The sequence below is a fragment of the Leopardus geoffroyi genome, chromosome A2 (assembly GCF_018350155.1).
Source record: "Leopardus geoffroyi isolate Oge1 chromosome A2, O.geoffroyi_Oge1_pat1.0, whole genome shotgun sequence".
NCBI lineage: Eukaryota > Metazoa > Chordata > Mammalia > Carnivora > Felidae > Leopardus > Leopardus geoffroyi.
In genome coordinates, this window is record NC_059331.1 from 110,410,723 (window position 1) to 110,424,317 (window position 13,595).

A 13,595-nucleotide genomic window follows, 5' to 3' on the forward strand; every position below is an offset into this window, starting at 1 on the left:
GGGATAGGGAGACACAGAATCCGAAGCAGGCTCCAGGCTCTGTGCTGTCAGCACAGAGCCCAATGGGGGCTCGAACCCATGAACCTTGAGATTGTGATCTGAGCCGAAGTTGGACACTCAACCGACTGAGCCACCCAGGTGCCCCTAGTGTTTTTGTTATTGAATTTTACATCAATTCCACTGAAGTTAGAAAACATTCTGTGTGTGATGTCCGTGTTTTGAAATTTGTATTTTTTGTATAGTTTATGATCAAATGTTTTATGATCAAATATATAGTCAGTGTTAGTAACATATCCCATGTGCTCTGGTCAAGAATCTATGTTCTATTGCAGGTATAGTGCTCTTCATTTATCAGTGGTTTCATTTGGGCTGTTCATATTTTTACTATTTGAGTTTGCTTGTTCTGTTAGTTATTAAAAGGTTATTGGTTGTATTTTCTCATTACCAATGAGGCAGGACATCTTTTGTATCTTTCTAGGGCATTTTCCTTCTATGAATTGTCCGTTCATATTGTTTGTCTATTTTCGCCTAGGTTGTTGGCCTCTCTCTGGGTCCTCATACACACACATACTATATGTAGTATACATGTGAAATTACAAACATGACACGTTTTATCCATGCATTAACTTGATTTATGAATGCTTGTGCCATGTAAGATTTTTAATTTTTATGTCAATTATGCTAGTATTTTCCTATATTCTCCATTTTATTTACACATGACTCTTCCCACTCAGATTTCTAAGATTTTTTAAGTATAATTAACATACAATATTTTATTAGTTTCAAATGTACAACATAGTGATTCAACAATGATACACATTATGTAGTGCTTACCGTAAGTGTAGCTGCCATCTGTCAGCATATAAAGTTATTACAGTATTATTGACCATATTCCCTGTGTCATACTTTTTATCCCCATAATTTATTATAACTGGGAGTTTATACCTTTCAATCCCATTCGTCTATTTAACCCATCCTCCCAGCACTTTCAGTCTGGCAACCACCAATTTGTTCTCTATTTATGAAACTGTATCTGTTTTTGTGTGTGTGTGTTTTGTTAGTTTTCTAGATTCCATGTAAGTGAAATCATATGCTATTCATCTTTCCCTAACTTTCACTTAGTGTAACACCTTGTAGGTCCATCCATGTTTTTATAGATAGCAGGATTTCATTCTTTTTTATGGCTGAGCAATATACCATATCTTCTTTATCCTCTCTTCTGTTTAATAGACAGGTTGCTTCCCTATTTTGGCTATTGTAAGCAGTGTTGTAATAAACATAAAGGTGTCTCTATCCTTTTGAGTTAGTGTTTTCATTTTCTTTGGGTAAACACCCAGCAGTGAAATTACTGAATTGCGTGGTGGTTATTTTTTTAGTTTTTTGAGGAGCTTCTATACTGTTTTCCACAGTGGCTGTGCCAGTTTACATTCCCACCAACAGTGCATGAGGGCTCCCTTTCCTCCACACCCTCGCTACCACTTGTTATTTCTTGTTTTTGATGGTAGCCATTCAGACTGGTGTGAGGTGATATCTCATTGTAGTTTTGATGCGCATTTCCCTGATAATTAGTGATGTTGAACATTTTTTCATCTGTCTGTTAGTCGTCTGTTACCTTCCCTGGAAAAATGTCTATCAGGTTCTCTTTTTAATCAGATTCTTTTTGGTAAGCTGTATGAATTATTTATATATTTTGGATATTAACCCCTTATTAGATACATCATTTGCAAATATCTTCTCTTCAGTAGGTTGTCTTCTCATTTTGTTGATTGTTTTTTTTTCACTTTGCATAAGGGTTGTTACTTCTCTTTTATTTCTGATTTTATTTATTTGCATTTTCTTTTTTTCTTGATCCTCTCTAAAGGTTTATTGATTATCTTTACAAAGGCTGTTGGTTTCATTAATCATTTCTTTGTAGTCTCTATTTCATGTATTTCTGCTCTGATCTTTAGTATTTCCTTCCTTCTAACTTTGTGTTTATTCTTTTTCTAGTTGCTTTGGGTGAAAGGTTAGATTTGTTTCAGATTTTCCTGGTTTTTTGATAGGCCTGTATTGGTTTCAACTACTTAGAACTACTTTGGCTGTGTCCCAAAGATTTGGACCACTGCATTTCCATTTTCATTTGTGTCCAGGTATTTTCTGATTTCCTTTTTCATTTCTTTGTTGTTCCTTTGGTTTTTTAATACCCTGTTGTTCAGCCTCCATGTATTTGTGTTTTTTCTAGGTTTGTTTTTTTTTTTTTTTTTTTTTCCTTAACAGTTTATTTCTAGCTTCATTTATCTGTGGTCAGAAAAAATCCTTGTTTGGATTTCAGTCTCAAATTTACTGACACTAGTTTTGTGACTTAACATGATCTGTCTTAGAGAATGTTCTGTGTGCATTTGAATGTGCATTCTACTTCTCTTAGATGGAATTCCCTGTGATAGATTAACTCCATCTGGTCTAATGTATTGTTCAAAGCCACTGTTTCCTCATTAATGTTTTGCCCAGATGATCTATCCACTGATGTAAGTGGGGTGCTCAAGTCCCCTACTACTGTTGTATTACTGTCATTTTGTGTCCCTTTCTGTCTTTCATTTAGGCTTCATGTATTTACTCATCCTCTGCTAGGTGCATAGATATTTGCATTTGTTATATCCTTTTTTGGAATGATCCCTTTATCATTATGCAATGCCCTTCCTTGTCTCTTGTTATAGTCTTTGTTTTAAAATGTATTTTGTCTTGTAAGTGTTGTTACCCCAGCTTATTTTATTTTGCTTTCATTTGCATGGAAAATACTTTCATATCCCTTCACTTTGAGTCTGAATTTGTCTTTAGTCTGAAGTTAGTCTCTTATAGGTAGCATATAGATGGGTCTTGTTTTTTATCCAGTCACCTTGTATCTTTTGATTGAAGCATTTAGACCATTTATATTTAATTAATACATTAATTGCCATTGTGTTCACTGTTCTGATTTTTTTTTTTTTTTGTAGTTCTTCTCTTTTCCCTTCTTATTTTCTTGCTTCCCTTCTGATGGGTATCTTTCTTCAGTGTCATACTTGGATTTCTTTATTTGATATTATTTTTTAAATCTTTTACATATTTTTGGTCTGCAGTAACCTTAAGGTTCATATATAACATCCCAAGTATATAGCAGTTTATATTAAGTTGATGGTTGCTTAAGTTTGAACACATTTCTAAAAGTACTATGTTTTTGCTGCCCTCTCCATTTTTTATATATTTGATGTTATGTTTTATCTTTGATTCCCTAAACTAATATTTAGATCTAATTCATTTTTACTACTTTTGTCTTTTCATCATCATAAGGTTAAATCATGCATTTATAAATGATTGATCTACTGCCTGTACTCTAGGTTTGCCAGTGACAATTTTCCTTTCTTAATTTTCTCACTTCTTGTTGTGACCTATTTTTTCCTGAAAGAAGTCCCTTTACATTTCTTTTAAGTGGTTTAGTGGTGATGAATTCCCTTTAACTTTTGTGTGGGAAAGTTTTCATCTCTTCTTCAATTCTGAGTGATAGCCTTGCTGTAGGTTTGTTTCCTTTCAGTACTTGGAATATCTCATGACAGCCCCTTCTGGCCTGCAGAGTTTGGCTGCTTCCTGGACCAGAAAACCTGTTTCCTTCCCCAGTTTAGGGAATTTTTCAGCCCCTTTCCTTCTGTCTTCTTCTTCTAGAAGCCCTATGATGTGAATGTTTGTGTGTTTGATGTTGTCTCAGAGACCCCTTAACTTATCCTTTTTCTTTTTGCTGTTCTCCTTGCCTACTTTCCATTACCTGTGCTCCAGATCACTGATCCATTCTTCTGCATCGTCTGACCTGTTGTTGATTCCTTCTGTATTTTTCATTTTAGTTATTGTATTCAACTCTGATTTTTTTTTTTTTTTTTATATTTTATGTCTCTTGGCTGAAGCAGTCACTGAGTTTGTCTACTTTTCTCCCAAGTCCAATGAGCATTTCTTTGAACTCTTTATCAGGTAGATTGTTTATCTCCATTTTGTTTAGTTTTTCTCAAGTTTTGTCTTACTCTTTTGTTGGAAGTGTTATCCTGTTTTCTCATTTTGACTTTCTCATTAGGTTTAACAGGTACTCCCAATCTTGAAGGAGCAGACTTGTGTAGAAGGATCTCCTATGTAGGTTGCATGTCTCTGGCACCTTTGGCTGAATGACTAGTGCTGTAGTGGGCAAGGAGTCCCCAGTTGCTCTGCACAGGGGTTGCTTTGGCTGGGATGGTTAATTCCTAAGTGTTATAGTTTGTTTTTATAGTTGGATCTTTATTCCACTTTGAATTTATTTTTTTCAGGAGAATTTCAGGGGTGGTAACTGAGAATGGATATAATGACTAAATTCTGGGATAAATTCTAAATCACTTAAATTTTTCTAAGAAGTTTTCTAACACTTGTCATCTGGAACATTTATGTCAAAGTAAAGTTCATGCTCCAGATCAAACTCAGTTACAATGTATTTTGCTTTTATATTGTTTTTCTATTACATTTTTCTAAGTGTTTGATATAACTCTTTTTTTCTCATACCCAATTTTAGAGATGAAGAAGGAACAGACCATTTACGAAAACGAACTATGAAGTTGCCTTTTATGTTTACTTCTGGAGAAGCTGTGTTATACCAGGTAAACAACCCTTTTCCTCCCATGATGGATCCCTTACCAGTGAGGACTAAAACTACTGCTTGTGGAAGAGAGTCTGCCACCACATCAACTCTAAATAAGGAATCTTTCAATACCAATTCCCTCCTGGGTGCCATGATGCAACAAGATGAGTCTATTTATCTCTATCCTGCTTCCAGTAACACAGCTTTTGAAAGAAATCTTTTTAACGAACCTATGAATGAATGCAGTAATTGGCAAGACAGTATGGCACCAGTAGGAAATAACAGTATCCTGAAACACGAGCAAATAGGTCAGTCTCAGGATATGAACTCAGCAATCTCTGGAGGCCAATCAGGGCCCTTTGCAGACAACAGAAATAGTGACTTGTACAGCATTATGAAACACCTAGGCATTGATTTTGAAGATATCAAAGACATGCAACAGAATGAGGAATTTTTCAGAACTGACTTTTCTGGTGAGGATGACTTCAGAGATCTTGACCTCACAGATGAAATCCTGACCTATGTCCAAGATTCTTTAAGGAAGCCTGCCTTCCAGTGTCCCGGTTACCAGCAGCAACAGGCCATGGCTGTGAACTCAAGTTGTATGGTACAGGAGCACCTGCAGCTAGAACAGCAGCAGCAGCGACTGCAGCACCAGCAAAACCTCGTAGCATCGGAGCAGCAGCAGCAACAACTGTGTCAGAAAATGCAGCATATGCAAGTTAATGGCATGTTTGCCAATTGGAGCGCTAACCAGTCTGTGCCTTTTGGTTGTCCGCAGCAAGAGCTACAGCAGTATAGTGTCCTTTCAGACTTACCTGGGACCAGTCAAGAGTGTCCCTACAAATCTGAGACGGATGCTATGCCTTATACACACAACTTTATCCCCTGTGATCAGTCTGTGCTACCACAACATTCCCAGGGGCCACAGTTAGACTTTCCCTTAGGGACCTTCGAACCATCCCCGTACCCTACTACTTCTAATTTAGAAGATTTCTTCACGTGTTTACAAGCTCCTGAGAACCAAACACACGGACTTACTCCAGAGCCGCCCATAGTAACTCCTCAGACGTGTTATGCCGGGGCTGTGTCCATGTACCAGTGCCAGCCGGAAACTCCGCACGGCCACGAGGCCCAGATGCAGTACAATCCAACCATGCCGGACCCACATGCATTTTTAAACAAGGTAAGGGTTTTCTCAGGTTGAGTAAGCCTTTTTAGTGATTCTTCTTACATTTATAGACATCAATTATAAAATTTTTATGTGACTGTTTTTTAATAAGCCAGTACTTTTCCAGTAGTAGTGTGTTACTAATAGATCTTTTTTAACTGAACAGCCAAGGAGAAAAAAAATCAAGGGCTACAGCAACAAGAATATGTCATATATTGTTTAGAATAGATCCTTTGGTTTATCTCCGTTCTTTGTAATTATAGGACCCTTTAAAAATTCAGACTTCAGAGGCGCCTGGGTGTCTCAGTTGGTTAAGCATCCAACTTTGGTTGTGATCTCGTGGTTTGTGAGTTCCAGCCCCACTTTGGGCTCTGTTGTTGACCGCTCAGAGCCTGGAGCCTACTTCCAATTCTGTGTCTCCATCCCCACTCATTCTCTGTCTCTCTCTCAAAAGTAAATAAACATTAAAAAAAACCTTTTTTTTTAAATATCAGACTTCAAATATATATTTGCATTTTTAAAAGTAATTTCTTTCTTTTTTTTTTTTAATTTTTTTTTTTTCAACGTTTATTTATTTTTGGGACAGAGAGAGACAGAGCATGAACGGGGGAGGGGCAGAGAGAGAGGGAGACACAGAATCGGAAACAGGCTCCAGGCTCTGAGCCATCAGCCCAGAGCCCGATGCGGGGCTCGAACTCACAGACTGCGAGATCGTGACCTGGCTGAAGTCGGACGCTTAACCGACTGTGCCACCCAGGCGCCCCAAAAGTAATTTCTTAAAGCTCAATCTTTTTTGTATGTGTTAAAATCAGGTTAAAGTCAATACAGTTGTGTTTTCAGACCCTTTGTCCTTGGTGATCCCTGAATTCAGTCTGAGGGTCCTCCTTGTTCTCTGGCAATCCCTCCATGTTATCTGCCCAATCCTCATTTTATCCTTCAAGATGGAATGTTTTTTTCTAGCATCTTGTAAAAAAGCATAACTTACTGGCTTTCTCTCATGTGGTCAAGCTGGGTACTGTGCTAAATTGTCTACTTGTCTAAAAGTTTTGTTTGTTTATTTGAGAGAGAGACAGATCGAGTAGAGGAGGAGCAGATAAAGAGGGAGAGAGAGAGAGAATCCCAAGCAGGCTCTGCACTGTCAGCACAGAACCCCATGGCGGGGCTTGTACTCATGAATTGTGAGATCCTGACCTGAGCCAAAATCTAGAGTCGGACACTTAACAGGCTGAGCCACCCAGGACCCACCAGAATTTTTACTTATTTTTTAAGGGGCTTGAACTCACAACCCTGAGATCAAAACTCACATGCTTTACCAACTGAGCCAGCCAGGAGCCCCTCTATTTTTAAACTATGTCATCAGAATACGTCTAGCAGCAAGCACAACTTTAAATCTAAAAAAATTATATATATATATATATATATATATATATATATACACACATATATTTTTTAGATTATGTATATATATTTTTTAGATTTAAACATATATGTGTGTGTGTGTGTGTATATATATATATATTTAGATTTAAACAGTGATGGTAGCTGCTCTCTGTGGCCACTGGGGAATACATCATTTTTTCATTCATGCTTTTCTGTTAGAAAATATTGAGTTCATTTTATAGTATAATTAAATAGGCTTTTGAAGAAAATCTTGATTTAAACTAAGTTCCGTGGTTTCTGTTTTCTGTGTATTATAGATTAGTAACAAAGATTCAAGTTAACATTTGTAATTGTCTTACATTTGGCTTGTATATGAGTTATTTGATAGAAAATGGCAATGAGAGTTTTTCTTATCCTCATTTCTGACATCTTCAATTATATCAGAATTATTCAGTACACTCTCACAACATTGCTATGAAGTACCATGGATAGGTAACTTGAGTAAGTTGGTGACAACTTAATAATTTACATAACCTAAAATTTCATTACCAGGTTCTTTCGAGTTTTTTTTTTTTTTTTCTCCCCTCCCTGCCACTTTGTATTACTTCTTTATGAACAGTGAGTTAATAGCAAGTCTGTAGACCTATGTATTTCCCCAGGGAGTTACTTTTAAAAATTGCCTATGTGGCTCACAGTATTATTTTATTGAATAACATTGTTTTTGATAATATACTTCAAGACAATTGCTGACTTGCATTGTGTTAATGACTGGTAAGAGTAACTTACTCAAAGGCTACCATTCTCTGCATAATAACTTCCATTTGAAGGCTCCACAGCTGCCATTCACTGAAGACCTGGATTATAGGACTTTCACTATATATTTAATGTGTGTTGTAGAGGATCTTTTAAATCTGTGTTTCAAGGAATTAAGGGTATGATTTTGATCTATATGAAAATTTCCATAACTTTCACTAACTATATCCAATACAAAGGCCCTATAATCTATAAATATGTACAGACTATGTTTTTTTTTTTTTAGTAGCAGTTATAGACTCATTAGACTATTTGCATTCTAAGAGGACAAGAGCATTTTATTTGATAAAAATCTATAATTAGGATACTTTTTAATAGTACTTACTAAAAGCCTGTAACAAATAAAAATGGTTTAGGAAATCATACCCATGCTGTAATATTTTAGGAATATTAAGATGCTTCTATCAGAAATGACCTCTTATAGAAAAGTTCTACGTCTGCAGTCCAGTCTAGTCATTTTGTATGCAGTCAGGACTTTGGTACCCAGAACGTGCCTGAGATGAAATCTGGTCAAAGCCAACCTATGTATGACAGATATATCTAACTGTGATTCATAACTGGTACTCTCTGATCCATCATTTCCTATCCAGACCAAAGGCAATTTGTTAATCAAATACTCTCCTAATACCACTTCTGAGCTGAGACCCATGTATCACACATCTGTACCATCTCATGGAGAAACCAAATTGTTATAAATGCAGCTAATACATAATATTTGCTGTGTTGGTCTTCATTGAATGATGTAAAGGATCTGAAGTTTAACATGCAAGGCAAAGATTTTAAAAATACTTTTTAATATATCATTTAGTGGCTTAAGATACTTGAAAAATCTAATAAGTTGCATTGCTATTTTTGTTTGCAGTTTCAGAATGGAGGAGTTTTAAATGAAACCTATCCAGCTGAATTAAATAATATAAATAGCACTCAGACTCCCACACACCTTCAGCCCCTTCATCACACGTCAGAAGCCAGACCTTTCCCCGATTTGACATCCAGTGGATTCCTGTAATGCCAAGCCCATTTTTCACCATGGATTAAAGAAGATTACAGAATAATAGAACTATCAGTGTTGGACATCAGCAACTTTACATGGAGGCATTGATGTATGTTCGCACTATTATTCCAAACCAAATTTTCATGTTTTTAAGAGTTAAAAAAAATTACCAAAACTACATATACTATAGTCATTAAAAAAGAAAGTGTACTGCCAGAGAGAGGGAGATGCTTTCTTTGTTTCACTTTATAGTCTGAGTACTAGAGAATATACAAAATTTATTCAGGGGAACTTTATGACACTTTTAAATAAAAAAATTTCTGTCAGAAAAAAATGGAATACTTTTGAGTTTTCAACTTATCTATTCTTACTAGTACACCGAATAACAAACTATTTCCTTTTATCTTCTGCTTTTATCTCAGATGTTAAAATAAGTGTTTTGGTGCTTTTATAAAAAGATAATCTCAGTGCTTTCCTCCTTTGTTGTGTAAGTGCCTCACAATTTTTTATACCTATAACACTGTAGGATGTATATTTCATAGAAAGTAAACTTTTTAATAACTTTCTGCACACAAATGTTATTTGTATTTCTTAAATTCAGTCATTTGTGTTAGTCCAGGCATGTTTTAACTGCACTACTCACCCACTTTCTTCAGGAAAAGGGCAAGTTATGGTTGAAAAAATATTTATTACCTAGTTGCTTCTACATATTAAATGTTGCTATGTGCCTTACGTTGAAAAATTTTGAAAGTAAAATGTCTTTCCAAATTATTTTTTGATCATCAAATAAAGACTGCAGCGCTAAAATGTCAACAGTGTTTTCGGGAGAAAGAGATACACTGCAACTTACCTTTACTGAAATCTCCACCATGGTGGTTCAGTGTTGCCGGTGTGCAAAGATCTGCTTGAATGGGACCGTGTTTATCAACTTGCAACGAGGAGGAAGTAGCTTTATTTCTAGCTCTTTAATCACCATTTCACTGTGTATAAATTCTTTAAAAACTACTTTAGACCTAGAATGAACTTTAAGGTAGAATATGTTGACTTTATAACTTTCACTTACTAGTACAGTGGAAACTATTTGTTTTTTCTCATATTTGAGGAGCGTGAAGTTTGAACGTGGCAATGTTTGATGCAAAGTATTGTCATGAGTGACACGATTGGTGCATTTATATAGTTTATAATGAACAAAATTATATTTAAAGTATTTTCAAGCTTTCATTTGGAAATAGTCTATACCTTATATGTGCACGTAATTTGAGTCTTACATATATTCTTGCGTCTTTTCAAAATATCAAATAATGAATCCAACTGCTTTTACTTTGGTCTTAAGACACCCAAGCCATTCTCTTAACTTTGAACATTGTTTCTAGGATACAATGGCCTTTATTACTGGGAAGGCAAATGATCCCCCTGCTAACTTTACTGTCCTCGGGTAATTTTTAAAAAAGACTCATTTATTTAAATGTGACATCTGAAGGGCAGGCACATTTTTCATGTATTCTATAAAAAAACATGACGGAATCTTAAACCAAGGTATAGTATTAAAATGCACTATTTTCACTTATTTTTTTTTTTAGTAAATTAATGTTTATCAAAGTGGCTTCAGAAAAAATATGTCAGTTCTATGAATTTTCAGTTCATACTTTGAATCCATAGAATCAATTTAAGGAAAAAAAACAATTTGTCTAAAACATTTCATAATTTGTTTCCAGTATGAGGTATCACTAAAGATTTAGACCAGTGGTCTGGCTTAATATTCCATTTTTACATTTAAGCTTTTCATTAAAAGCCTTCACAATAACCATTTTTGTTAGTGTCTTCCACATGCCGTTGGGTGAATTATTTAGTGGAAAAATAGGCTTTTTAAAGTGTGAATAGGATGACAGTTCTACACTTACAAAATTAAAAACTTTTAAAGCAATATTGTATATTTTTATCTATATAAAATAAAATGTATCTAAGAATAATAAAATCACATTAAACCAAATACACATTTGTCTGTATTGCTAAGTGCCAAACAGAGAATGCTCCGTGTGCTGGTCTAATGAGGGACTCATTTCTTAGATAATGTGCACTTCTGAGTATGTGGGTATGTCTAATTTGAACTTTTCCTAAACCAAGGTGTTCTTCCGGTACAGGAGATTTGCCTGTGTTCCAGTGTAGGAGGAAGCTTTCATTCATTACTCTGCACCGACTAGTGTTTTCCAGTATTACTAAATTTTTGGTAGATGTTTTCATGACTTTTTTCTTCAAAATATTACTGCATACCTATGTCATACATACATTTTTTGTTCAAAATATGATTTATAATATCCTTATCAAACAAAATTGTATACAATAATATATTGTAATAAAATCAAGTATAAATAACATGTTTTAATGTAAATTCTTTCTGGTTCATATAGAGGAAAAGAGCATGTTTAGTACGGTGTTTTAACGATATTAAAGGCAATCTATAATATTGAAGGAGACATGAAGCAATAATTTATAAAATTCTGCCCATGGATATTTTAGCCTTTACATGGATATAAAAAAGGCTCTTCAAGTAATGTCGCAGATTAAAATGCTTCTGAAATGGAGTACTCTTTTAAACTTTGTATTGGTGTTACAGATGTAGTGGTGTTATTGTCTCAGATTAAATTTTAAAACTCCGCTTTTAATAATATTTGATGAGTTTTTAAAACAACTCATGTTGTATTTTGTTCTCAGATTAGAAAAATTATTGCTTAAGCCTATCCTCTAACAAATATAAATGATACGTTAGGCCTTTGGCATTAAACTCTGGAAAACATTCACTAAGAATGTTGCAATTAGAATTATTTGAAGAAAAAAATCCCAAAACAACATTTTTCATTCTGTTAACTTTTTTTACATTAGTCTTATGTTTAGCCATTACAATCATTACAATCATTAGATATTTCTTCTCAACACTCGACATATAAGCATGGCAAGTGACCAACACCATACCTAATTTGGACATTTTAGAAATACTGTTGTCTTTTGTCTAAGAGTTCCATATTCAGCTTTAACCATTTGATCTGAAAACATCAAGTAAAAAAATCGAGATCATGATAATTGTCTTTGCTTTCACTCCAGTGGCTTCTATCAGCAGGAATGACTTCCAGTTGTGCCCTTCACCGAGCCTGCCAAATACTGACCAGTGGTGTTAGTTACTCACAGGACTGGATACTATTCTCATGTTTGCCTCCCAGTGTCTGCGGATGACCTTGCTTCTAGTGTTACTAATACAATTGAAATCATCAGAAACCTGTAACGCATCCTTAGTGTGTCTGTACCTTGACCTCAACAGTGCCACTACTCTTGATCTCTTAGGCTCACCTACAGTATGTGAGGAGAGCTTCCCCTAACTTCCAGATGAATACCCTTCCTTTCTAAGTCTTGTGCACATAGTGTCTACATTGCCCCTGTCCAGTCTTTGTTCTATAAACTTCTCTCTGTGCTGCTTCTCCCTCCAGCCTGGAAAATACTTACTTGACCCTGCATCCTTTTCTTACTAAATTCTTTACCTCCTTTCTCTAAAATAATTTTTTATCTCCTAAAATCTTGTTTTATTTTTCATCTTTCTATTAAAATGCTTTATGGACGTTCACTTAACTTCCTTCCCACCAGAGGCTAATTCTCTATCCCTGCAGGCCAAATTGTACCATTCGTACCATCGATGAACTTTTTTCTTCCCTTAGCTTCCGTGACATCCATTGTCCTGCAACCTTCTATTAGTCCTTGTCTTTCCTGTGTTAGCTACTCTCCCTTCTTCCACCTGGTGACAGACTTGGTTCTGACATTTTGTCTTTTTTTCCCCTATATACTGTACCTTTGGAAGCTCATCCATTCTGCAATTCCTGCCTTTATGATGAACTGCTGCAAAGCCTGTTATCTCTTATCTTACCTCTGCTAATCACTGACTCACATTGTGGAACATCTTCTCCCTCTGAGAGCATAGCAAAGCTTAGCACACAGACTCTGGAGTGTGATTCCTGGCTTTGTACATATATGATATGGATCATTGGGAAGGTCTCTTACTCTGAGTCATAGTTTCTACAAAATAAGGATAACCATAATACCTGCCTCACTGGATTGTTGGAGGATTCAATAAATGATTTATGATAAACTACTTAGTTCCCAATGGCCAAAACTGGAACAATTTGAATAACATAATAACAGCATTGGATTAAAACCCAAAGAATAAAATAAATATTCCAAGTCCATCCTGATCTATATAAATGATTAAACACATAAATGAGCAAGAAGGGGTAAATTTTCTTTACAGAAGAATCCTAAGTGTTTGTAGATACTACACTCTCCAATAGATGGAGCTTAGTACCCCTTCCTTTTGAATGTGGGCCGAACTTAGTAACTTGCTTCCCAAGAACAGAGTCCAGAAAAGGGGAAAAAAAAAAAACATAATGACTTTACACTATAGCAATCTGGCAAGCACTGCTTTAAGCCAGTGATTGGGGTTGACATCACCAAGGGTAAGTCATGGCAGCGTGTTCTCCCCAAGTGATGCTCTGACAAGCACGCTTCAGCTCTACCGAATCCCAGTCTAATTGTATGAAAGTATCAGACAAACCTGAAGTGAGAAACAATGCACAAAATTCCTGAGTATTCTG

The 13,595-nt window shown here is 35.6% G+C and overlaps 1 protein-coding gene across 3 annotated transcripts in view; it reads left to right on the forward strand.

Moving 5' to 3' along the window:
* Nucleotides 1-10,951, forward strand: part of AHR (aryl hydrocarbon receptor) — a 56,330-nt gene extending 45,379 nt beyond the window's left edge. For all 3 annotated transcript variants that reach the window (XM_045495005.1, XM_045495006.1, XM_045495007.1), the window contains 2 exons: nt 4,538-5,789; nt 8,830-10,951. In XM_045495005.1, the coding sequence (XP_045350961.1) occupies nt 4,538-5,789; nt 8,830-8,976 (1,399 nt within the window). In that variant the 3' untranslated portion in view covers nt 8,977-10,951. The remainder of the gene's footprint in view (nt 1-4,537; nt 5,790-8,829) is intronic.
* The last annotated feature ends 2,644 nt before the right edge of the window (nt 10,952-13,595 follow it).